The 27,132-nt window shown below is 35.7% G+C and overlaps 1 protein-coding gene across 9 annotated transcripts in view; it reads left to right on the forward strand.

The window, feature by feature from the left end:
- Positions 1 to 27,132, forward strand: part of LRRC49 (leucine rich repeat containing 49) — a 221,103-nt gene that overhangs the window by 191,057 nt on the left and 2,914 nt on the right. For all 9 annotated transcript variants that reach the window (XM_074234526.1, XM_074234525.1, XM_074234527.1 and 6 more), the window contains 4 exons: positions 10,219 to 10,456; positions 11,462 to 11,647; positions 13,385 to 13,494; positions 15,449 to 15,602. In XM_074234526.1, coding sequence (XP_074090627.1) covers positions 10,219 to 10,456; positions 11,462 to 11,647; positions 13,385 to 13,494; positions 15,449 to 15,602 — 688 coding nt within the window. The remainder of the gene's footprint in view (positions 1 to 10,218; positions 10,457 to 11,461; positions 11,648 to 13,384; positions 13,495 to 15,448; positions 15,603 to 27,132) is intronic.

The raw sequence follows: 27,132 nt of genomic DNA on the forward strand, positions 1-27,132 counted from the left end.
AAGCAATTCTTCCTTGCCATTGGTTATCAGGCCCATTGTTATGGTTCCCTTCATTGCCTTTTCTTCGTTTTGAAGTATCAAATTGTCAGCAGGCAAAGCCTGAAAGTATTAGCTGCCCTGCTTTTGGCATAGAGAAAGATACAGTAGAGATCTAGATAATTAAAATTTTCCAGCATAACAATATGCTTCTGATTTGGTTTCTGAATTACTTAGGGCAGAAGTTTTTAACTTGGAGTCTGTGAACTTATTTAAAATATTTTGATAGGTGTGTTTTAATCATAGGTTCCCTTCATAGTATTATATATTTTGTTTTAAGCATATAAAACATTATTCTCAAAAGGAGTCCATAGACTGCTTTACTTTTCTGCCAAAGGGTTCTATGACATAGAAAAAAGTTGAGAAACCCTAATCAAGGCAATTTAGTGGATTGTAAATAGCCTAAAACAGGCTGCAATATGACAGCCAAAAAAACTGTGATCCTAGACTCCATTAAGAAGTTTCCAGGAATATTTCAGGTGATAGACCCTAACTTCAGAACTTTGTGCAGTTCTTTGCTCTAGTCTGCAGTTTAAGAAGGAAACTGATAAACTGGTAATTATGCAGGGGAAGGTAAATAGGATGGTGAAGGGCCTATGAGTCATATGAGAATTGGTTGAAGGAAAAAAGGTAACATTTTTAATTAGGATAAAAGGAAATTTGAAGGAATTGGAGGAGTAGGGTATTTGTAACAAAATAATTTAAGGACTGTCACATGGAATAGTTTTGTTTGGTTTCAGAGAACAGAACTAGGTGTAATAGATGAAATTGCAAAGAGGCAAATTTTGACAATGTCAGGAACAGCTTTTTAACAGCTAGCGAGGTGCAAAGGTGGAATGAACTGACTTTGAGAGAGCAGATGTTCACTACTTGAAGGTCTTCAAGCAGAGGTCAGAGGATCACTTATTCAGAATGTTACGGTAGGAATTCCATTCATGTATATATTGGTTCAGATGTACGCTAAGACCCAACTCTCAAAATCTGTGTGATTTTTTTGTCTCTTTTACTTCTTTCAGGGGGCCTACAGGATATTCAAATGATAATGTTTCTGTTTCTCCCTATAATAATTTCCCCCTCATACCATACTTTTCTTCTCTGGTTCACTGATTGCCACATGGAGATTTACTGTCTTAATGCATTGCTAGACTATACTTCCCCCTTTATCTATTTTATTCCCTTTGAATAATGTAGTCTTCCAAAATAATCTATCAAGGAATTCCATTCTTCTAATTCTCATTGATCCTTGTACCTCCTTGTATTAGAATCTTTAGTTCATCTGGTTTGTTATACGTGCTTTTTATATACACATACAGAAATCTTAGGATAATGCTTTCATTACCTCCTTAAATTCTGTGGCATGTATATTCACTCCCCTGTGGCAGAGGAGTTAGACTGTTCCTCTTTCTATATCTACAGTATAGCTAATCTAGCTAAGAATATATACATTCACAGCGTTTCTCTTCCTTTTCCTTTTAAATGTAAAATTTTCTGATTTGCAATACTATAAACAATTGACATTTTTTATCAGCCCTTAGATTTCATCACTTCTCTACTTTTAAATTGTACACCAGAAGGACTGAGCCTATTCTTGGATACCATTTTGATTAAGAAGTCAATTCCCTTTTAAGATTTTCATTATTTCAGTAGCTAAACTTGTTGGTGAGATTCAAGTCCACCATGGCAGGTCTCTTCATTTGTTTGCTCCCCAAGTCATCCTTTCTCTTCCAAAATCCCTACATGCATCTGATAGCAAGAATGAATATGTTGTTTGTGTTTTTGTCCCAATACCTTTCTTCTGGTTTTGATGGAATCATTTATTTTTCTTGAAAATGTGAATCTAGACATGTCAGTCAAAGAACATTTATTAAGCACCTGCTATATGCCAGGCCTCATGCTCTGTACTGAGAATACAAAGACAGACATAAACAATCTTAACTGTGAAGACAGAATGTAGTTATGTGGAAGCAAGCTACAGAGAGGATAAACTGGAAATAATCTACAGAGGGAAGGCACTAGAATTAGGAAGGATTAGGAAAATTTTCTGTAGAAGGTAGGATTTTAGCTAGAGTTTGAAGGAATTCAAGAGAAACCAGGAGGTAGAGGTGAGGAGGAAGAGCATTCCAGGCATTCCTTGAGGCCCTTTACTTTCTTTTTTAGGAAAGAGTGCTCATCCTTTGAAGAATGACAAAAGTTACTTAGATGAGACCAAAAGACAACAGAGAACTCTATGCAAGTTAATCGCAAAATTCTATTTGCTCTCCTTATTTGCTTAAAGTTAGATTTTTCAGTTTTTCTTGGGATATAAATTGGTTATTTCAAGTCTAATATTTGGTCAGTTTAAAACTTGGAGCATATTTTCTCATATAAACAATTTTCTTATGGTTGGTTAACTTCCCAGGCTAGCCCACAAGACTATTTAAACAATGACAGTTCTGAAATATGTGAAAAGTAGACTTCTGTGGCCTAAAATCTTAGAACTTAATCAATAACTTAGGTTCCAAGGAGAAATGTATCCCAAATTAGATGTTAGGACTCTCTCACCTCTCTACTATTTTTGAATATATATTTTCATTTGGAAATGGAAGGGACTTTCCCTTTTAGTCTAAGTGGCAAGCTGCCATTCCTTCTATTTGCCACTCCATAAAAGAATTCCCCCTACAGTTGTGTGAGTATGTACCATCCAGCAGCAGGAGATTCCCAGCCAAGGCCAACTTCCCCACCTCCCCTACCCTACACAGCACTTTCTAGTTCTGTACAAAACTTTATTAGGTATTTTTAAGTTGGGTTGCAATTTTCTAAACCTAGTATTATTTGTGCTTTTATCTTTCTTCCTAAAATTTTGCTTGATACTTCACACAGAGTAATCTTGCTTGTGAATATAGTGCCTTTTATACCTACTTTCCACTCAAAGCATCCAACCAAGAAGCATGAACTATTTATAGAGAGAAAAGGGTATCTTGGAAGGTTTTTTGTAGGATGTGAAACCTGAGAGGGTCCTTGCCTTCACTAAGCAACTATAGAAGGGATCTCTTCTAGGCTTGTGGGGAAGAAAAGAGCAACAAGTAGTTATACAGCCACTGACTCCATCTTTTCACTATATTACACTATTATATTCTACTCTTTCCTGTGCCCTGTCTATATATGCCCCTTCTAATAGCTCTTACAAATTAGAAGTTCATATGGAGTTCTTGTTTTTCATTTATCAGCTTTCCCCATCATTTTCATTAAACCAATCTTGGTGTTTGCAAATCAGATGAGCAAATGCAGTGCTGTACACCAATTTATATTAGTTATCAGTATCTTCTTTCCATGCAGGAATACAAACAGTTCAACATCATTAAGTTCCTCATAGTTAGTTCTTCTCGTTCACCCCTTCTATGGTTGACCAGAGTCCTGTACTTGAAAATAAAACTTTCTGTTCAGCTCTCTTTGTTTGAATAGGAAAGTTTGAAAGTCTCGTTTCATTGAAAGTTCATCTTTTCCCCTGGAAGAGGATGTTCAGTTTTACTGGGTAGTTGATTCTCGGTAGTAAACCCAAATCTTTTGCCTTCTGGAGTATCATATTCTAATCTCTATGAGCCCTTGATATAGATGCTTCCAGATCCTGTGTAATCCTGACTATAGAGCCATGGTAGTTTGAATTTTTTGTTTCTGGCAGCTTTTAGCATTTTCTCTTTGACTTGGGAGTTGGGAATTCGGCTATAATATTCCTGGAAGTTTGTCTTTTGGGATCTCTTTCAGGAGGTGACTGGTGAATTCCCTCAATTTCTATTTTACTCTCTGCTTCTAGGATCTCAGGGCAATTTTGCTGTATTCTTTCTTGAAAGCCTCTTTTCGTGGTATAACTTTCAGTTAGTCCAATAATTTTGAAAGTATTTCTCCTGGATCTGTTTTCAAGGTTGGTTGTTTTTCTATGGTCAGATTCTTCTTTTTCTTTTGTTAACTCATTTCCTCAGCCTATGACTGATTTACCACATTTCCAAGGCTTTGGAAGGTTTTTATGACACCTCACTGGGACCTTTATCCCTCCAAGGTATTATGCTCTCTTGCTTGTGCTTTGATATATAGATGACCACAGGCCCTCCCCTCTTTCCTGGAGCTGTGAGGAGGGTCCCTGCTTGGCTATCTTAGTATGGATGCCCAAACTACAATCTGAAACTGAGTGTGGGAAAACAGAAGAGTCCTGTCCCAGGGAAAGCAGAGAGATTTCTGCAGTCTCCTCTGACCCCCCCCCCCCCTTACCATCTGTGGCTGTACTCTGGAGGTGCAGACTGGCTTCCCCAATTCCTGCTCCAGGTTCTCACCTCAGGGCTGCTCTGAGGCTGGTGATCCTCACTCTGTATGCACTCTGGTGCAGCAGAGTTCTCTCAACGCCCCTTCAAGATGTTCCTGGTGATCCCTGGGCTGCACTGTGCTGCTACTGCTCACATCTTTCCTGTGGAACTTCTTAGTTGTCTTGGACTGGGAAATTGCATCACTCAGTCTTTCTGTGGGTTCTGCCCATCTAAATTTTGGCTAGAGTCATAATTTGATGGCTTTTGGAGTTTTTGGGGGAAGGAGTTTCCCCACAAATGCTGACTTCATGTTGCCATCTTGACTCCATCCTATAAAAACAATTTTTTTTAGGATTTTGCAAGGCAATGGGGTTAAGTCTTGGCTTGCCCAAGGCCACACAGCTAGGTAATTATTAAGTGTCTGAGACCAGATTTGAACTCAGGTACTCCTGACTCCAGGGCCGGTGCTCTATCTAAAAACAATTCTTAAAGTTTCTTTTATTTTGAGTCTGTCCTTCCATTCCCTCCTTCCTCCCTGAGACAGTAAAATCTGAAATAGATTGTATAGTGCAGCCATATTAGTCATTTTGTGCAAGAAGACTAGAAAGAAAGAAACATATGCTTCAGTCTTTATTCAGACAACATTAATTCTTTCTCTGGAGACAGATATCATTTTGTTTTTATCATGAATACTTTGGGATTGTCTTAGATCATTATATTGCTTTATTGCTGTGAAGAACTGTCATTCACAGTTCTTCCTCTTACAATATTGCTATTACTACATACAGTGTTCTCCTGGTTCTGCTTGCTTTACTTTGTATCAGCTCATGTAAGTCTCCCAGCTTTTCTGAGATGATTCTGCTTGTCATTTCTTATAGCACAACACTATTCCATTATAGTCATATGCTGCAACTTGTTTAGCCATTCCCTAATTGATATGTGCCCCCCAAAAGTCCAATTGTTTGTCACTACAAAAAGAACTGCTATAAATTTTTTTTACAATAAGCCCTTCTCTGAACTCTCCTTCCCTCTCCTCTCTCCTTTCTTTCTCTTTCTCTCAAAATCTCTTGAGACACAGACTTAGCAGTGCTTTTCCAGCCCTTAATGGGAATACTTGAATACCCTCTGTTTAATGTGCTTTTCCCTGCTGCAAGATTATAGGTAATTTTGTAGAATTCTGTTCTTTGGTTTAAACTTTTTTTTTGACCACAAGAATTCGATTATATTCCAAGATTAACTCTCTCTTTTATAGTAGTTGCAGATAATTATCTATGAATTCTGATTGAGAGTTCTATGTACTTGAACTCTTTCTTGACCTGGAAGCTCTGTATTTTGAATGACATTTCTTGGTGCTTTCAATTTGATGTTTATTTCTGGTCACTGATGAAATCTCTTTATTTTCCCTTTTCCTTTTGGTTCTAATAGATCTAATAAGATATCTTATTTTTTTTAAATGCTACCTACATTTTTTATTTAGTCATGGTTCATAGGGAATCCTACATTTCTTAAATTATCTCTCCTTGGAGCTCTGTTTCCGGTCAAAGGTTTTTAAAAATAGATACCTGACATGTTCTTTTAATTTTTCAGCCTTTTGATTTTATTCTGATGTCTTATTATGGAATGGAATCATTTAATTATATTGGTTTCAGTTTGTTTTTCAGGGAACTCACTATTTGGAGAGATTTTTAATCTTCTGTTCTAAACTATTTCTTTTAAATATTTTTCCTTATAATTTCTAATTTTAATTTTTATCTCTTGCTTACATTTCTTCCTTATGTTAATTATGTAGTTCTCTTCTTATGGTTTTGCCTCTTGGATTTCTTTTAAGCCAAGAGCCATAGTATTTATTCATTGTATTTGGAATTTTTTTTTGTTCACTGATAGCTCCAACCTTTTTTAGATTGGAATTTTGTGCTAGGACTGGGCTGTATTCTCTTATACTCTTAGATGAGGCAGGCAAAGTCTTCTTGCTCTTGGGCACTCTGTAGCCTGGATGTTGCTGCTATTGCCTCGCCACAGTTCTGGATGGAATGATTTGTTCCTGGTTCACTCTTTTTCCTAGTCCTCAGCCTTGATCTGGGACACTGAGCTCTTCTTTGAAATGGAACCAACCCCTTACTCTGCGTCCATCTCTAACCTCTTTCTCTTTCTCTCTGGTGGCCCATCATTGGTGTTGGCCTGGATCCTATCCTCAAATCTTTGTCTTTGCACAATAATGCATGGGTAGTAACTTTTTTCTTTTCTTTTATTTTTTTTTTGGGGGGGGTTGCAAGGCATTGGGGTTAAGTGACTTGTCCAAGGTCACACAGGTAGGTAATTATTAAGTGACTGAGGCCAGATTTGAGTACAGGTCCTCCTGACTCCAGGGCCTGTGCTCTGTCTACTGTGCCACTTAGCTCCTCTGTAACTTTTTTCTTGCTACAGTCTAGATAAGCCCTAGTTGGATATTGAGAATTATGCTAACTTCAGGACAAGTTCTGACGAATTGCTGCTTTACCTCCTTGATCCCCCTATGCAGCTATCTAATATTGGATAGACCTCATGATGAACCTTCTTTGGTGGGCTTCTGAGTCTCTTCCTTTCTGTCTTCCTAGGCAGTCTCCTATCAAAATCTTTCCTGCTCTGGTTCCAACAAAATAGGTGATTAGGTGATTTACTCTGGCTTCAGACCTCTTATAAAGCCCACTCATCTTTTTTTTTTATCTGATGATAAACTTTACTCCAGGTCTTTGCTATCATTTCTTATTCATCATCTGTTATAGCTTACTTATCTTCATTACATGCCTCTCCACTGCCCTCTGACATGCAAAAGAGTAAAAATGTTTAACCAAGTACTTCCAAAGAACAAATGATATATACCATAACTCCTAGGTCCAGTCAATAAGCTGGACAAAGAGCATGAGGCCCTACAATAATCTTAGAAGGTGAACTTCTCTTTATTAATTTGTTTGTTTGCTTATTTATTCAATTTATATAGGAGTTCCTCTATTTCTTTTCTTCTTTTATTACTTTTATTTAGTTCATTTCTTTTTGTTTTGAGATGAGAGCCTATCTTGAAGTCTCCCTCTCACTCAGCTTGGTCAAAGTCCCTATGTATGTTGCTTTGAACATAAAATATGTCTTCTATTTTAGAAACTATAACCATCAGCAGTATTTTTAAAAGGGTGCTATGTTGTTGTGGTTGAGTCATGTCCAACATTCATGAACTTGGATGGGTTTGGTTTTTTTTTAGGTTTTTGCAAGGCAATGGGGTTAAGTGACTTGCCCAAGGCCACACAGCTAGGTAATTATTAAGTGTCTGAGGTCGGATTTGAACTCAGGTACTCCTGACTCCAGAGTCGGTGCTCTATCCACTGTGCCACCTAGCTGCCCTGGGTTTTTTTTTAAAAAGGTATCAGAATGGTTTGCTATTTCCTTCTTTAGTACCTTTCTATATACTTGACATTAATTACTAAAGAAGAGATTAGAGTGTCTCTCTGAGCGGGAGGAGTTTGTTGCTAATATGAAGGGATAACTGAGCCAATACACAGCTGGCAACAGTGGAGCAGAAAAGGAGTGGGAAGTCTTCAGAAATCTGGTGTACAGCACTGCATTTGCTCATCTGATTTGTAGACACCAAGACTGGTTTAATGAAAATGATGGGGAAAGCTAATAAATGAAAAACAAGAACTCCATAGAGTTTACCAGCAGGGATAGTTCATCCATTTCTAAGAAGGCAACATTTAATTGCATCAAAAGTAAAGTACAAGTGAAACTCTTGGCTTAGTAAGAAGGCAGATGAAATTCATTTTATGTTGATGAGGCAGGCAAAGTCTTCTTGCTCTTGGGCGCTCTGTAGCCTGGATGTTGCTGCTATTGCTTTTATGATGCTCTGAAGGTTTTTTATGGGTCAGAGACCTATGGTGTACCTCAGTGCTGATGGATCCATATTGAAGACAGGGTCATAATCCTAGAAAGATGGGCTGAACACTTCCATAATGTTCTTAACAGACCATCATCAATCAATGCAGAAGGCAGTGCCTGTTTACATCAAGTTGAAGTCAATCAGTCCCTGGCAGAAGTTCCAACAGTAGAAGAGGTTTTGAATTCAAGTGGCAAAGCATCTGGTGCTGATTCTATTCCAACTGAGGTCTAAAAGTTGGGGGGCTCCATTGCTCATCCAAAAACTAAAATTTTCCAGGTCATATGGTATGAAGAAATTATCTTCCAAGAATTCAAGGATGCTTTCATTATTCATCTCTGTAAAGGTAAAGGGAATAAACAATCACAAGGGTATTTCCCTTTTAGTCACTGCTTGTAAGATTCTCATCAGGGTCCTTCTCAAAGGTCTGGTCCTTCACCTGGAAGATGGTCACCTTCCTGAGAACCAATGTGGCTTCAGAAAGGGTAGAGGAACAGTCAACATGGTGTTTTCTGCCCAACAACTGCAGGAAAAGTGCCAGGAATCAGAACAGAGGTCTGTAAACAACATTTGTAGATCTGATATCATCAGTTGCTGCAAGGGCTTATGGAAAAATATGTCAAAATTTGGTTGCCCGAAGTAGTTCATCAGTATTGTAGGTCAAATTCATGATGACATGCTTGCCCAGGTTTTGGATAGTGGACAATGCTCTTGAGATTTCCTAGTTACCAATCGAATAAAACAAGGATGTGTCCTTGCTCCCATACTTATTAGCATAATATTTTCAGCTCTGTTATCAAATGCCTTAACTGAGGATGAACGTGGCCTCCAAGTCAGCTACCACACTGAAGGAAAAATTCTTCAACTTGAAAAGGCTTGTTTACAAGCCAAGACCAAAGTGGAGGGAGTGTTGGTGTATGATCTTCTGTTTGCAGATGACTGTACACTCAATGCAGCCTCTGAAGTGGAGGTGCTACAAAGTATGGATTGATTCTCTGCTGCTTGTGCTAATTTTGGATTAACAATTATCACCAAGAAAACACAGGTGCTCCTTGCTATATGTCTGTGAAACCTGGACAGTCTAGTCATGCCATGTCAGGAAACTGAATTGCTTCCATTTAAATTGTCTTAGGAAGATTCTGAAGATCACATGGCAGGAGAAGATACCAGACGACCCTGTGGTCCTTTCTTGATCTAAACTGCCTTGCATTTCAACACAACTAAAGAGAGAACAACTACAATGGGATGGATATGTTGTTAGAATGCCAGAGGTACACTTGCCAAAACAATTATTTTATGGAGAACTCACACAGGGTAAGCACTCACAAGGGGATCAGAAGACGAATACAAAGACACCCTGAAGATCTCATTAAAGAACTTTAGAATTGATTGTATAACATGGGAGACACTGGCACAGGACCACCCGGCATGGTGTGCCCTCATGAGTAAGGGTGCTGCACTCTATGAGGAAGGCAGAATTGAAGTAGCTCCAAGGAAATGTGACATATGTAAGTTTAAAGTACCCACCCAGGTGTTCACATGAACCATTTGTGCCCAACCTGTGGATTGGACATTCTGAGTTTGTATTGATCTGATCAGTCACTATAATTTGTCTCAAACATGGTGATTTCATTTTGGTTTTCTTCAATAACAAAAGGACAAGATCCAACCAACCATATACTTGACACTGTATAGCTAGTGTCCTTTAAAAAAATAAACTGAGTAGGATGTAAATCATTTTAATTAGATGTAATGAATAATTGTGATTGGAAGGACTTTCTGAATTACTATGTTCTTTCTTTGAATTGGAAAAATTTAGAAAGTTATTTATCTTTCACACATAGTAATGAACACTAGCCAGTGGTACATTTTGTTTCATTCTATTTACTGAAATAAAAAAAAAACTTTTAAAATTACAGGGAAATGATGATGATTAAGTCTTCATATTGTTATATACTTTGCCATTAAAAAAAACTGAGATTTAAAATTGTATTTGTCTTTTGCCAGATCTCTTGACCCTGTGATAACTACTGCTTTACAAGGTCTTGCTGTCATTGAAAATCACCTTGTGGAAGTGGATGGAGATACACTTTTCTTGTATGGCTCTGGAGCTTTAGAATCACTGGATCGGAACTGGAGTGTTCAGACAGCAGGACTGGTTACAACAGTCTCCTTCACTTTCATAGAATTTGATGAGATAGTCCAAGTACTCCCCAAATTGAAGATTAAATTTCCTAATTCTTTGGTAAACTTTATTATTGGATAATTCTTACTCAAATCTCAAGTGTGGTTGGGTCAAACCTTAGTTTAAACCCTTTTATTTCCTACAGCTTCTGTCTAGTAAATTTATTACAATAATGAAGTTTTCTAAAGCCAGGATTATAAATTAAGATTCAAAATGGGCTTGTGGTTTTCTTTTTCTATTGGGAATTCATTCATTGTAAAGACCTACTCACATAGTAGAGAGTTTATGTATGTTTATTTATTGTATCTAATATGGTCCATGCATTTATATATCATGCTATTTGAAAATTTAGTAAGACTAATTTTTATATTAGTTATCTATATTTTTAAGTTATTATTTTATGACTCATTTAATGAAAATTTTATTAAAGTATTTTATTTATATAACTTAGTTGATTTCCTTCATCTGTCCCTTTTATGTTTCCCTGTTCAGTATTTTTTAATAATCATCCATAAAAAAGGCTTGAAATGAAAGCTCTATATGCTAGTGAATGGAGTTCTAAACTTACAGATACAACACTATTGTGTAGTCATCCCAGTTCTTCTAACTTTTTCTGGGGGAACCAATTTTATCTTTTCTGCCTTATAGCTATCAGTTGAAAATTCTGTATAAAGTTTTTTGAAAACTTCATTATGTATTTCATTCAAAGATTTGGATTGCTACAAATGAAACCAAGACCCAGAATTCTTGAAGTTTATGTAGTTTTTTTAGATTACAAAATCATGGAAGGGATCATAAAGCTAATTTGGGTTAGCCTGTATTTGGATAAGTTATTCCTAAGTAGGCTTGTTTTGCAGGTAGGAAATATTTTCCCATTTTGTTTAGAAGTGGGCATATTAAATCTGCTAAAAATAAATAAATTCTTGAGTGTTTATCTATTTGAATACTGATTAACCTTACCTAAATAGGTAGACCACAATGACAAAAATGAACCATGAAATTCTACATTTGCTCATTTTAGTGTTTAAACTTAATATCATTTACATTTGTATTTTTATTTTATAGCACCTTAAGTTTAAGGAGACAAATCTTGTTATGCTGCAGCAATTTAATGCACTGGCACAGCTTCGTCGCATTGACCAGTTGACAATCGATCCTCAGGGAAATCCAGTTGTCAATTTTACACTCTGGAAATACTATGTGCTATTTAGACTGAGCCATTTTAGCATGCAGAAAATAAATGGAACTGAGGTAACTAAACTATATCATTTGTGAGTAATAGTATGAATGTAATTTCTAAACAAAAATCATGAATGTGAAAATATGTGTAAGATGATTATACATGTATAACCTATATCAGATTGCTTGCCATCTTGGGGAGGGAGGAGGTAGAAAAAAAATTAGAACTCAAAATCTTATAAAATTGAAAGTTGAGAAAAAATAAAAAGAAGTCATTAAAAAATATTGAGATGGAATAATCAGTTGGAGAATGTTAATTTCACTTTATAATTTAAAATAACAAAAATCACATCACTCAAAAAGTTTTGAGTATTAAGCCAGCTTTGCAAATAATATTGGCTCAAAGTAAATATTAAACATTAATGCCACTTATTTTTCTGATATGAAGTTAGCAATATTGTAAAAAATTTAATGACTAGTTAAATGTGATATGCTTATTTGTAGGTAATATGCTCTTTGGGATCAAAGCTCATGATTTATTTTGCACATGGGACTTCATCATTTATCCCTGTGTCTTTGCCTTGGATGACCCCCTTACCCAGAGTGCATTCTCTCTTTGACACTACTTATTGGATTCCATGGTTTCTTTCAAGATTTAGTTCAAGCACCACCTTCTTCATGAAGTCTTTTTTGGTCTTTTCCCTTCTGCCAGCTTCTTGTGTCTTCCTTCTCCAACTTTTTATTTTATTAAATATTTATTTACATCTATATACATTGTTTTCCTTCATTAGAATGTAAATACCTTAAGGGCAGGAATTATTTTCCTTTAGTCTTCGTATTCTTAGTGCTTAGCATAGTGATTATTGCATAGTAAGTATTTTTAAAAATTTATTTTGCCTTATTAATAAACACATTTTATTGATTTATTATGGTGAGTAAATGTTTAAAATAAAAACTTTAGTAAAATATTAGTATATTTTCCTTCATATAAAAATTATTTGCAATTAATACTGTTTTATATGAAGAAAATACACTAATCCAAATTATACCCTCAAATCTAGGTTACAATAATTCTAGAGTAAATATAGGAAATAATTCCTATGAACTGTAAATAATTTAATATTTGAAGAGGATTGAAAAAGGGCTAAATGGAAACTAAAATTGTATATAATAACTCTAAAGTGGAAGGAAGATTTCTTCCCTAAGTATTTTTTCCTGGGAACTAATAAAAGAAATACCTTGTAGGGAAAGGTATGAGTAATTCCTTAATTGACCTTTTGACACATCATTAAAATGAATTAATTTTAATATTGCTTGGAAATTTCCACTCAGCTTGTTATGCTCTCTAAAATCTATGTTTATGTTCAAAATTTTCTTATTAAGAATTTCAGATACCCCAGAAATAGTTTCCAGACTTCTTACCTTCTGTCAATACCAAACTACAAGCCTAAATGCTGGAGAGGATTTTGTTGCAGTAAGGAGTATGACCAAAGGGAGATGCATCTACCAATATCTTGCAAAGAACTTGTTGCTGAGCTCTCCTGAGTTGTTTTTTTTTTTTAATTTATTTAAGGCAATGGGGTTTGTGACTTGCCCAAGGTCATCCAGCTAGACAATTATTCAATATCTGAGGTTGAATTTGAACTCGGGTCCTCAACCACAGGGCCAGTGCTCAATCCACTGCACCACATAGCTGCCCTCTTCTAAATTTAAAGAAAGAGCTCATTCAACTTATTCTTTGGAGTTCTGTTAGTAATGTCTAAAATGGGCGATATGCTAATTTGGACTTTTTTTGTCCTTTTCCCTCAGGTGACACAGAATGACATGATAATGGCTGAAAGGCTTTTTGGAATTCTAGCACATGTAGCATCTTCTGAATTACCACAGTATCGGCTGCTTTCACTGCTGGGGGATGTCAGGTGACCATCAGTTTTTTTATTTCAATAGCAAAGTAAAGACCTGCTGTCCTGTAGCAATCTTAAAAAGCATTCATACCTTAATTCTGTCTTTCAAATTTGCCTTGGTCTGATAAGGGTACTTGTGTGCTGACATAATGCCACCTTCAAATACTGGGACTTAAGCTTATGTATTTGCCCTTCCAGAATCTTACCCTGCAGAAATGGTTTTCCATATTGCAGAATTTTTCTATTTAGAGACAATGTGCTATGACTGCTTAAATCTGCAGAGCAGTCATGTCAGATGGGAACTGATGTAGGTTCCTGACCCATCCTTCTGATGAGACCTTTTAGGGTTAAGAGAACATAGGGATAGGGTAGAGACTTTGTTTTATTTTGTTTATCTAATATGGAGTAGATGATGCAGTGGATAGAGCACCAGCCCGGAAATTAGAAGGACCTGAGTTCAACTATAGCCTCAGACGTTTGATACTATGTGACCTTGGGCAAGTCACTTTACCCTGATTGCCTCACATCCAGTACCATCTCTAGTTCTGATTCATTGAACTTAAATGGCTCCAGAGGAGAAAGTGAAGCTGGTGACTTAGTACAGCGCCCCCCTCATTCAAATCCAATTGATCTGCCTGTCATGCCATCAACTCCCTTATGTGGAGGACTTCTTTGAGAATGAAGGACAAACATCATCATCATCATCATCATCATCATCATCATCATGAGTTTCATAATTGTTGGTTAATTGCATTATACTTTAAGACTTGCAGAGTACTTTCTTTATAATAACCCTAATAGATATTATTGAAAGAAATAACATCTCCCATCTTTCTCTTTTTGAACCTGTTCTCTAATTTCATCAAATATAATTTATCAATTAATTACTTAGCAAATATTTGTTAAGTGCTTTGAGCCAGGAAGGATGCTAAGTTCTGGGCCAAAAAGAAAGAACTGAAACTGCCCCTGCTCTCAAGAAGCCCTTGTTCTGAGTCCCCAGTGAAACTTTGTCTTCCAGTGTAAATTAACTTCTACAAAGGAAAGTGACTTGGACAAGCCCCTGTAGTCTGCTATGTTAAAGGTAGGATCCTGTTCTTCCTTTTTGGAAGGCTGTCTTCATCTAGGATCCTGAGCTGCCACTAATAGAGAGAGTCCTGTAACTTAGGTCACTATTCAGGCTGAATTCCTACTTAGTTCATTGGAGCAGCCACCAATATGAATCCAGGTTTGAGTTGGAAAGAACTTTAGAGACTATCTGACTTTATTTGCTCCCTCTTCCCCAGTTTTATAGATGAGGAAGCTGAGGCTCAGAAGCTGTGGTTTGCCTCAGGGCACATGGGTATTAACCAGCAAATTTCAAGTTTGAGTGATTCCTGATTTCAGATGTAGGCACTTTCTACTTCCCTGCGTCTTCCTCCTTCAGTTATTTCCTTTTTTCACTTGGAAATCTACTTACCTTCTATGTTGTATGTTTTATTCCTGCCAAAGTTTGTCTGCTTTCATTATGCCAGACTACTGTTTTTGTGGTTTATTCATAATTGTGGATTGAGCACTATCTCGCCTTGATTGTCAAAAGATAAAGTGCTGTGTTTATTCGTGATAAAGTATTTATTAACAAATGTTTTAGATAGTACTTGTTAACCTTACTATAGTTCTGCAAAGGATTTTTTAATGTAAGGCAATTTGATTCACTAGACTGACATTTTTTCATTTTAGAAAAGTCTTATTTGCCAAATCAGTGAAAACTATGTTTATGGTATGATTTGCAGCTTTCCCATAAAATAACTCCATTGAGTTAACCAGACAAAGATTAGGGTACTTTATACCTGTCTTAAACCTTCAAAATTTAGCAAACTCAATTTCATAAAGCTAATGTTCAGAAAAAAAACAAATGTATTTATTGGAAGAGGAGAAGAAAAACAGTAGAAATTTTTAATTCAGTGTGTCAGCATCTCTTTTCTTTCTTTAGGAAGAAGCAATTCCGGTATCTGCTAGAAGGAAAAGGGAAAAAATCTGGGAGTGTCAGTGAAGAAGGTACTGATAGTAAAAGAATTTGTGGAGAAAATACAAATCGAGCTACACTGAATTATACCACAAGAGACTTTTATACAGAAAAACTTGAGGTAAAACTTTAATTAATCTTTGGAATTTTTTATTTTGACATAATCCAAATGGTTTGTGATTTTTTTTTCTACATTACTTGTTTTGGTCTCAAGTCAACATTTAGACAATGATATATAGTTTAGCCTTCAAATGTGTCTTTACTATTGGTTAAGGCTAGGAAGAGTATAATATTGTAAAAGAAAAGTTGTCATAGTGAAAATCTGTATCCATTTTCTATTGTCAGAAAATAATTAGCAGAGAACTTAGAAAGATAGATCCGAAAATCACTACGTGGTATGACTGAGAGCATAGTCAAATGTGATTTGGTTGTTTGACTTCCAGGTGCTTCCCTTTCTGCTGGTGACTAACCTTTCTGTTTGAACGTTTAACATTTTACTCTGCTTTCTACCCACAATTCCATGAAATCCTTTGATCTTGATCAGGATCATACCTTGATATCCATATTACCCTGCCATAGTCCCTAAGACTTAAAAAAATGTAAAACAAACATTTAATCATATGTTTATTCAACAGTTATCTTTGTGAAGTTTTAGTAAAAGCTAAGTGCTAAGGGTGGGTGGAGAGTAGACATAAATTTAGAGCTGGAAGGGACCACAGAGGCCATCTAATCTAACTCCCTCCCCACCCCCATTTTACAGATGAGGAAATTAATCAGAGCTTGGTGAGTAGCCCAAGATCACACAAGTAGTAAAGATCAGAGGGAAGATTCAAAATTAGGTCCTCTGACTCCAAATTTAGGATTTCCACTGTTCAACTTTATCTCATAGAGAAGTTTGACACATGTTTCTTGCTTTAGCATCTTACTGAAAAGAAGACACACTCATGTACATAAAACATTTAAACAATAGAAAATTATTTGAAGAGTCCAGATACCAATATAAATGTCCCTTCAGCAACATTGACATCTAACTTCTGTTTTTCTTTTTTATTTATTTAAGGCAATAGGGTTAAGTAACTTGCCCAAGATCACTCAGCTAGGCAATTAAGTGTCTGAGGATGGATTTGAACTTAGGTCCTCCTGACTCCAAAGCTGGTGCTCTATCCACTGTGCACCTAGCTGCCCCATCCAACTTCTTCCAGACTGTTTCTCATAACATAGAACTCCTCCCTTTATGAGGTCACCATGGCATTTTTTGGACATTGTAAAGTTTATAACATTATTTCTTGACTTTTTTTCTCTAATACTTGTGCATATTAGACACTTAATGCTGAGTTAATTTGAATTTTAATTCTGCTTTTTGGAGTGAGTAGTAATAAATATATCACTACTCTTGTTTGACAGCCCTGTAAATATTTGACATCAGCTCTCATGCCTCCTTTAGTCCTCTTTTTGTTCAGATTATGTTGAAACTCCCAACCTTTGACAGCCAAAGTCCTTTGACTCCTAGAAATGACCACTAGTTTCTAAAGAAGCTCCATTTCCATTGTCTACTACCTTCAAAGATTTTAGCTACAGGCAGGCAGTGTTGAGGGGTCAAAGTAACTGGTGACCCACAGAGTGACTCCTGAAGAACAGACCACCCTCAGAGGGTAGCCCCCTAAGCATTGTGGGCTTCATTTGCATTCTCTTCTGCCTTTCCCCCCTTTTACAAGGAGGTTATCACCCCCAGTTCTTCCCTTTGTTCTTTCTTCTTGATTTCTAAACCCTTTGCTTCAGTTCAACAGTTCAACAAGCACATATGAGGATGCCAGGTATCCTTAAATGGACCAAGTACTGAGGATACAGAGAAGTTTCTGATACAACCTAAATATTAAGGCTACTGAAATTGTCATTTCATATGGTAATTCCATTCTGGCACAGGACTTGGAAATGACAACCCTGAAAATTTAATGTTAACTTTTTCAAAAACAGGGTTACTGATTAAAGATAAAATATGCATACCAAATGATGATGGATTTTTTTTTGAACAGAAGCAACTGGAGATAAAGCAGTATTGTGCCATTCTCCATATAGCAGAAGGTGATGTATGCAGAAAAGACAGTAGAGGCTTTTAATTTGATTTAAAAAATAACATTTTTTAAAAAATCTAGTTGGTTTAGAATGAGGTAGTGAATATCTTAAGTAATATAAGTCATCATTACTTTATATCAGTGTTTTTTTAAGAAAGTTTTTTGAGTTTTACAATTCCCTATTCTTGCTTCCTTCCCCCCCACCCCCCACAGAAGGCATTCTGTTAGTCTTTACATTATTTCCATGGGAATACATTGATCTAAGTTGAATGTGATGAGGGAGAAATCATATCCTTAAGGAAGAAAAATAAAGTATAAGAAATAGCAAAATTACATAATGAGATAATGGAATTTTTTTTCCAAAATTGAAGGTAATGTTTTTGGTCTTTGTTCAAACTCCACATTTCTTTCTCTGGATACAGATGGTATTCTTCATTGCAGATAGCTCAAAATTGTCCCTGATTGTTGCTCTGATGGAATGAACAAGTCCATCAAGGTTGATCATCACCCCAATGTTGCTGTTAGGGAGTACAGTGTTTTTCTGGCTCTGCTCATCTTGCTCAGCATCAATTCATGCAAATCCTTCCATGCTTCCCTGAATTTCCATCCCTCCTGGTTTCTAATAGAATAATAGTGTTCCATGACACAGTTTGATAGGCCATTCCCCAATTGAAGAACATTCACTTAATTTCCAATTCTTTGCTACCACAAAAAGGGCTGCTATGAATATTTTTGTACAAGTGATGTTTTTACCCTTTTTCATCATCTCTTCAGGGTATAGACCCAGTAGTGGTATTGCTGGATCAAAGGGTGTGCACATTTTTGTTGCCCTTTGGGCATAATTCCAAACTTCTCTCTAGAAAGGTTGGATGAGTCCACAGCTCCACAACAATATCTTAGTGTCCCAGATTTCCTACATCCCTTCCAACATTGATCATTTTCCTTTCTGGTCATATTGGCCAGTCTGAGAGGTGTGAGGTGGTACCTCAGAGATGCTTTAATTTGCATTTCTCTAATAAGTAGTGATTTAGAGCAATTGTTCATATGACTATGGATCACTTTGATTTCCTCATCTATAAATTGCCATAGCATATTCTTTGACCATTTTATACCAGTGTTTCTTAAACATATTCTGCATGATGGTTTTGGAGGCCATTTAAATTTTGCCTCTAATTAAAGAGACAACATTGTTTAATTGTTAAGAGAGTGGCCTTAGAGCCAGAAAGCTCTGGGATCAGAACCTGAAGATACCTCCCTTTAAATAAGTCTCCAAGATTGGAAGTTTCACAAAAGGTGAACTTTGAGAGGAAATTTCTTTATCTGAGACCTTCCTATTTCAATGAAATAAGTTTAGTTTCTATCTACATTACATTATCTATAATATACTTATTACAGGCAATAGTTTAAAATTTTTTTAAAACTCCCCCAATCCTGGGATACCATACAACCAGATTCTCTAGAACAACAGTTTGAAGTTCCACCAATATATTGCAAACCCTAAAGGTCTTGATAACAGATTTGTTTAGGAAATGAAGTTTTAGCATTAGAATATAAATACCTTGAGTCTTGGCTTGTTTAAATTTTATCTTTGTCTTCAGTTCTTAGTAAAGTTCCCCTCTCCCCCTCCCTCTTCCTCAGGAATGCTTAATAACTGCTTGTTGTTTTTAGAAGAAATGAGGTTTGGGATTTTTTTGCAAAAATATATTAATCAAATTTTTGTAAATTAAATGGTTTAAATTCACTAAGGAAGTACACTGTCAAAAAGAAATGTATAGCAACTTTTGTTTAATGAAAATAGTATTTTTGCATTATGAGATATTGCTCCCCATAATGTGTTTTTATAAGTTTAATTTTTTTACATAGTATTGACTTTTTAAAATAGACTATTCAAACAATTCATTGATTAAACAGTATCAAAAATTCTGTTATTATTATTATTCTAGTATAGTCACATACTGTTACAAAAAGATTGATAACTCTTCACCTATATTGTTTTTTTTATTTTTGGTTTTTGCAAGGCAGTGGGGTTAAGTGACTTATCCAAGGTCACACAGCTAAGTAATTATTAAATGTCTGAGGCTAGATTTGAGCTCAGGTCCTCCTGACTCTAGGGTTGGTGCTCTATCTTTTGTGCCACCTAGCTGCCCCTCTACCTATATTGAGAGATTATTCAGTTCTTCAAAATCATAGATGAAGTGCTAGGCATTGTGGGATACAATAAGAAAGATGAAACAGTTTCTATCCTTGAAGACTTTACAAATCAAGTGCGATTTTAATTTTAACTTCTTCAGAAATGCTATTATCATAATAATGTAGTGTTTTAAAATAGTACTTTTATTTACATGGGGTTTTAAATGGTTTTTGGATGGGATATATTATGATTTGGTATTCAGTTGTTTCAGTCGTGTTTGACTTTATATGGCCCCATTTGGAATTTCTTGACAAAAATACTGGAGTGGTTTGCCATTTTCTTTTCCAGCTCATTTTACAGATGAGGAAACTTGAGGCAAAAAAGTTAAGTGATTTGCCCAAGATCATATAGCTACTATGTGCCAGAGATCAGATTTGAACTTGGGAAGATAAGTCTTTTTGACTCCAGGTCTAGTTCATTATCTACTGCACCACTTAGCTGCTCTTCTATTATGATTGTAATCTCTTCTAATAGGGAGTCTGTTAATTTCTCAAGTTACAAAGCCTGGTCCTATCATCAGATTTCCAGGTCTATATACAGCCAATAATTTATTTTTCATTGTCAAAGTTCGTAAGTCAATGAAAAACGATCCTTTCCCTTAAAACTGGAAAACACTAAATGTCCAAGTGAATATGGTGATATAGTTCCTCCCCCCATCTTAGAGAATTTTGGAAGAAAACTGGGTGATATATTTGACTTTATAATATAGGCTATAATAAGCTATCATAATTATAGTAAATCCTCATCATTGATTGTAAGTTTATAGTCCTAAGAGTCATAAGAAATAGAAGAAAGATTATTAGAGGAAACCAACCTTTTAACATGAACGTAGACCAAAACTATGAAGAAGCAGAAGGAGAAGTATAAATAAGGAGAAGTACCTTGTCATCATAAACTTGAATCTTCCCTGTTCTTTCTGTCTACTGTCTCTGCACATCTCCTGTGATCTTCTGAGGTTGGGGTTATAGGAGCCATTATCCTCTTCATTTACCCAACACAAGTTCTTAACCTAGTTAGAGCTAGGTTTCTCATCATTTAAGTGCCACCTTAAAGACTAGTTCCTGCATTTAGAAAGAAACAAGAGTGGTGGTTATCAGTAAGTACTTAGTATATAAGTTTGGCTTCTTGTTTTTATTCTAGTTATTTTAAAATATTCTTGTTCTACATGACCCTTGCCAATGGGCGTAGCCTATAGAACCAGAGAGAGGGGAAAAATTAGTAAATGAAGTTTGTTTTGTCTTAATGAGATTACTGCATGAAAGGCAAATTCCAAACCTGACTAAATAACATAGTAATTGAAACTGTAGTTGATAAAGGAAAAGAAAATTACTTAGGTTATATGAAGTGGCAAGCCAAGCAATTACCTAGTGAACTTGATCAAGTGAAACAATCACTCTGAATTATTCAGGTCAGAAAACTCTTTCCAAACTCCATTACCCTCGGAAGTAGGTTTTTAGTCCTGCATTAACTACCTAATTAATCTTCCTAAAAATGATTGTCTTTTTCTTACTCTTTGACTCAGAAACTTTTGCTGATTCTCCTTCCCTATGGGATAAAGATCAAATACCTCCACATGTGATGATCAAGGGTCCTGCAAAATATGGACTCTACCTTTTCCCTTCTACAAAGATCTTCCTTTCTAACCAAAATGATCTACTAAGTGTTTCTTGAGTATGCTTTACTATATTTGGACAATTCCTACCCATCTTAAGAGATCAAAATCCCACTCTAAGCTCAATAACTGGTTCAGATCTCTCCTCTCACTTGAGGCTTCTCAGATTTTTTTTTTTGGATACAACCTCTCCCTCTACTTGCTTTGATTACACACATATACACATACACAACATACACATACAGAGACAAACATATATATATATATGTGTGTGTGTATGTATGTATACATATACATGTGTCTAAACACATCTATTTGCATATATAGGCTACATCAAGGTAATTTTCTAGGTTATATATACATAAATAATAATGTTTGTCCTTTGTTCTCAAAGAAGACCAAGACATGAGGGAGGTGATTCCATGACAAGTACATGAACTGGATTTGAGTTGGGGGGTAGGGAGCTGTACCAAGTCACCACTTTACTTTCTCCTCCAGAACCATCTGGGTCCAGGGACCAGATATGAATCAGGATGACTGGAATTAGCACTGGATGTGAGGCAGTGACTTGTCCAAGGTTACATAGCTAATAAGTGTCAAGTGACTGAGTCTGCATTTGAACTCAGGTCAGTGCTCTATCCAGTGTACCACCTAGCTGCCTAGGCTATATATACATATATGCAGATAAATAGGTAGGTGTGTGTGTGTTTGTGTGTGTGTGTGTGTTTGTGTGTGTGTCTGTGTGTATATGTGTGTGTATGTACAGTATCCAGATTGTGAATCATTATCTTACTGACTTCATGTCCCACCTCTGAAACCTCCTTACCATGTAATTCCTAATAAATCAATTGCTTATCCTCTCAGTGACCCCAAGCAAATCTCTAACACTATAAATTTCAATTCCCAGGCTGCATTGGCAAAAGAATTTCCTCACTGGCAGATTCTACACTGATATCACAATTCTGATAAAATTACATAGGGCCCTCTACCCTCACAGATTTTTAGTTCCTTGAGGTCAATGATTTTGTCTTATAACTCTTTTCTCTTCCATCTCTCAAATATGTAAAGCTTCAAACAATTCATGTTACATAATAGGTATTCAATAAATATTCTACTAATTGTTTATAACTGCCTAACCTTTTCATTTCTTTTAGTCTATGTAGTCTTAACCTTAATTATTCAAAATGATTTGTTGATCTAATACTATATTGTAGTGGAAAAAGAGCCAGGGGTTCCAGTCCTTCCTTTGTGAAATACTTTGGCAAGTTACAAAGAAAATTGAATAAACTATCCTTGAGAAATTTCTTATATAATGGGAGAAAATAGATAAATAAAAATAAATAACTAGTGACTGAGCAAATATGTTTTGAATTGTTTTAAAATGGTTCTGTCAGGGGTGTCTAGGTGGCAAAGTGGATAGAGCACCAGCCCTGGAGTCAAGAGTACCTGAGTTCAAATCCCACCTCAGACACTTAATAATTACCTAGTTATGTGGCCTTGAGCAAGTCACTTAACCCCATTGCCTTGTAAAAACTAAATAAAATAAAATAAAAACATAAAATGATTCTATCAATTTTAATTAGTTTGAGGAAAAAAATTAGTTTCTTTTTTCGTGTTCATTAAGTACACGAAAGAGGGGTAAGTGATAAAGAAATCTAGTTATAAAGAATAATTTCTTAATTGGCATAATTGAAGGGGGATCATGCTGCTTTCTTTCTATTATTTTGTTTTATTTTTGTTTTTTGTCATGAGGAAAAAAGAGGGAGTCTATGGAAGGAAGGTTTTCTTTAAGGGGAAGCTGGAAGGACTTTGGGGTTCAGTGAATGAAAAACAAATAAGTGAGGGTTGAGGTTTTGCTGCAGTAGTTAGGGCAAAAGGCTTGCTCTAAGGCTTTAAATGAGGAGCTCAGCCAAATGAGTAGTTCTTTCAGATGAAACATGGCTTATAAGATTTTTAACTCCAAGAAAAGATTCAGATGCCAACAGTAGTGATGAGAGATTAAATTGGAAAGATTTGAGAGAAACATGATGAGGTAGTGTGGTATGGTGAAAGGAAAGCTGTGTTGAACATCTAGATATTCGAGGTTTGTTCAAGTTCCAATTCTGTCCATGTCACTATTGGGTTGTTGACTAATCATCATTACTATAAATATGTATGAGCCTGTTATGTGTGAAACACTATCCTAGGCCTTGATAATACAGAGGAGGGGGCAGTTAGGTGGCACAGTGAATAGAGCACTGTCCCTGGAGTCAGGAAGACCTGAGTTCAAATCCGGTCTCAGTCACTTAATAATTACCTAGCTGTATGACCCTGGGCAAGCCACTTAATCCCATTGCCTTGCAAAAATAAAAAAAAATACAGAAGAGTTTGAGATGGGTTCCTTGTTAGTGGTGAACATCACAATTTAGGCATGGAAATAGGAAGGATGAATAAAAAGACTTAAACAGAATAGTCCATACTAATCACAAAATGAGTGAATGTACTAGTAAGTATTATTTTATTTTTTTTTAGGGTTTTTTTTTTTTGCAAGGCAAACAGGGTTAAGTGGCTTGCCCAAGGCTAGGTAATTATTAAGTGTCTAAAACTGGATTTGAACCCAGGTACTCCTGACTCCAGGGCTGGTGCTTTATCCACTACACCATCTAGCTGCCCCGTGTATTATGTTATTTTAGAGAAAGAGAGCTGGGGTGGTTGGGGTAGGTCAGAGGTCTCATAGAACTGGAATTTGGACTGGGCCTTAAAAGATGAGAAGAACTTAAATGGAGAGGAAAGGAATATATTTTTCTAGCAAAGAGAAAAATATTATTTTTGCTCTAATAGGTGGTAATACACTTGGTTTGTTTGGAAGAGTGTGTGAATAGGTTGATATGGATGCAGTCTAGGATTCCTACAGGAAATTAATGGGAGAAAGCAATTTATCTTGTTCAAATCTCTTTTTTGGTTTTGTGTTTTGTAAGTCAGTGGGGTTAAGTGACTTGCACACAATTGGGTAATTATTTAGTAATTAGTAAGTCCCACAGTTAGGTAATTATTTAGTATTCTAGGTCAGAATTGAACTCAAGTCCTCTTACCTCCTTATATTTTAGCTTTCTCCTAAAGCAAGAATATATGTTAAAAATCATTAAAAGACAATTATAGGGGGCAGCTAGGTGGCGCAGTGAATAGAACACTGGTCTTGGAGTCAGGAGTACCTGAGTTCAAATCCAGCCTCAGACACATAATAATTACCTAGCTGTGTGACCTTGGGCAAGCCACTTAACCCCCCTTGAAAAATCTAAAAAAATAAAATAAAATAAAACAAAAAATAAAAGACAATTATAGTGGAAAATGTTATATAACAAACATATCCAAATTGTACTTTTTCAAAATTTTTCTTTTAAAAATTTTTTGATTTGTTTTTATATCACCTTCATTTTCAAACTTAGTGCTATCCACTCTTTTCTCAGGATCTTGGCTTAATTTTGTGCTATTTCAAAGTGATGCAGTGATGTGCAAAAGGCACAGACTGTATGCTTTTCAAATGTATAGATGACACAAAACCAGAAGAAATAGCTATAATATATTGAATAATAATATATTGAGAAGGATCTCAACATAATAAGAATAATGAGCAAATCTAATGAGATGGAATTTAATCGGTATATATAGATCTTATACTTGGGTTCAAAAAATCAACTTGGGGGGATAGAAGCATGCTGGGCAGTAATTTGTATAGAAAAGATATTATGATTATAATGGAAAATAAAATATATAAACTATTCCATGATGGCCAGAAAACAACAACTAATCCTACATTTTCTTTAGAGAAGCATAGTTTGTAGAACAAAGGAGGTAAGTAGTTTCACTACTTTGTCCCAGTCATATGACACCAACATTTCTGTGTTCAGGATGACCTTTGTAAGTTAAAATATATCAGAAGAGGGCAATCAGCATGACGAGTACTGGAAAATATGTTAAATATGTGTCCAACTAGTTATGTTTAGCTTAGAGGAGAGAAGACTTATAGAGAATACAATACTCTATCTGTATATTTTGAAAGGTTATCATGTGAAAAAAAATTAAGAATTTTTATGCTGAGGCTTAGGTAATAGAACTTGGACATATAAGAAGAAGTTGCAGAAAAGCAGATTTAGGCCAGAGGTAAGGAAAACTTAACAAAAGGAGCAATCTAAAAGTGAAATGGGCTGCCTGGTATCGTGGCAGTCCCTCTTAAAGACTGAAGGTCTTCAATGGGGGTAAGATGACCACTTATTAATAATGTCATAAACCAGATTCTTGGTCAGCTATAATGAATGCCCTCTGAGATCCATTCTAACTTTTAAAGTCATTGATTTTATGAGTAATTCAAAGCTTTCCAGGAGCCAATGGTCTATAACAAATAAGAGAAGTCTGGGTGGAAACATGGCATTGATGCATTAATTATTGAAGTATTTTAGAAAGGCCAAGTGAGTTATCATAGAGCATACCAATGGTGGTCACATATGCTCCCTGAATATGAAAAGGGAGCAATTATTGAGGAAAATGAGGTAGGAATATTTTTAGCACAGTTAATAGACTTAAACTCTTAGTTTGATCAGAGCTAGAATAATTTTGATGACAGATATATTTTCTGTTTGAAAAAATGTATAGGAAAATATTAAAAGGAAACAACCAAGTATAATGTACATAGATCGAATGATGTAAAGTTGTACTCTTTTACAATTATTTTAAGTAATTAATTTTTAGCAATTATCAAAATAGCTATCTAAAGAGGAACATGGTACATCAGTAAGAAAGAACTATTTCAGAATCCTAACAAATTCAAACAACTTGGTAAAGCATTTTTTACAAAACACACTATCTTCTGTTTGTAATGAAGTAATTCTTTGGTGTTCATATAAATACATATGCTATATTTTGTTGGTGATGTTATAGTTCTACTAATAATTCATACCTATCTTTCCCAGGAGTTGCAAGGGATACTTCTTTTTTGGTTTTAGCAAGGCACTGGGGTTAAATAAACTTGGCCAAGGTCATACAGCTAGGCAATTATTAAGTATCTGATGCCAGATTTGTATTCAGGTACTCCTGACTCCAGGGCTGGTGCTCTATCCACTGTGCCACCATTTGCCCTTCAAGGGATATTTCTTAATAATAACCTAACAATAAATTTTTGAGTATAGCATATCAGGTTTTTTTGAATCAGGCAGCTGGAAAGCATTTGCTCTTTATCATCTGAAGAAAATTTTTTGCTGTTTTTATGATAAGCCAACCCATGACCTAGTCTTCTTAGCATGTGAATTAAATCAAGTTGATTAGTTTTCTGGCACATGCATAACTACTCTAAAGGGTTGAAGGACTGTTAAAATACAATTAAATTTAGAGACATAATTTTTAGGAAAATTCAGTAATGACTTCGATATTCATGTACATATGTAGATATGTAGATATGCATACACATGTGTCCATATTAATAAAGTATTTTTCCACATATTTGAGCTTACTCATCTGTCTCTACTATGCTTTGGGACTACTGAAAAGGAACAAAAAAAAAGAATGAAGAGTCAAATGTTAGCATGGTGCATTTTTGTCAGGTGTGGTAAAGAAATGGAATACAAAAAAATGAAATATAAGAAAAAGTTCACAAGCTCCAAATTCTGTCCTACTTTCCCTTTCCCTCCTACCTTCCTCTTAACTTGATCTAAAAAGTCTATTTCAGGAAAATGAATTGAGTGAACAATCACTATTTCTTTAGGTGGGCAAGGAGTTCTGAGGATAGAACTCTGACAGACTCAGA

The sequence above is a fragment of the Macrotis lagotis genome, chromosome 4 (assembly GCF_037893015.1).
Source record: "Macrotis lagotis isolate mMagLag1 chromosome 4, bilby.v1.9.chrom.fasta, whole genome shotgun sequence".
Classification (NCBI taxonomy): Eukaryota; Metazoa; Chordata; class Mammalia; order Peramelemorphia; family Peramelidae; genus Macrotis; species Macrotis lagotis.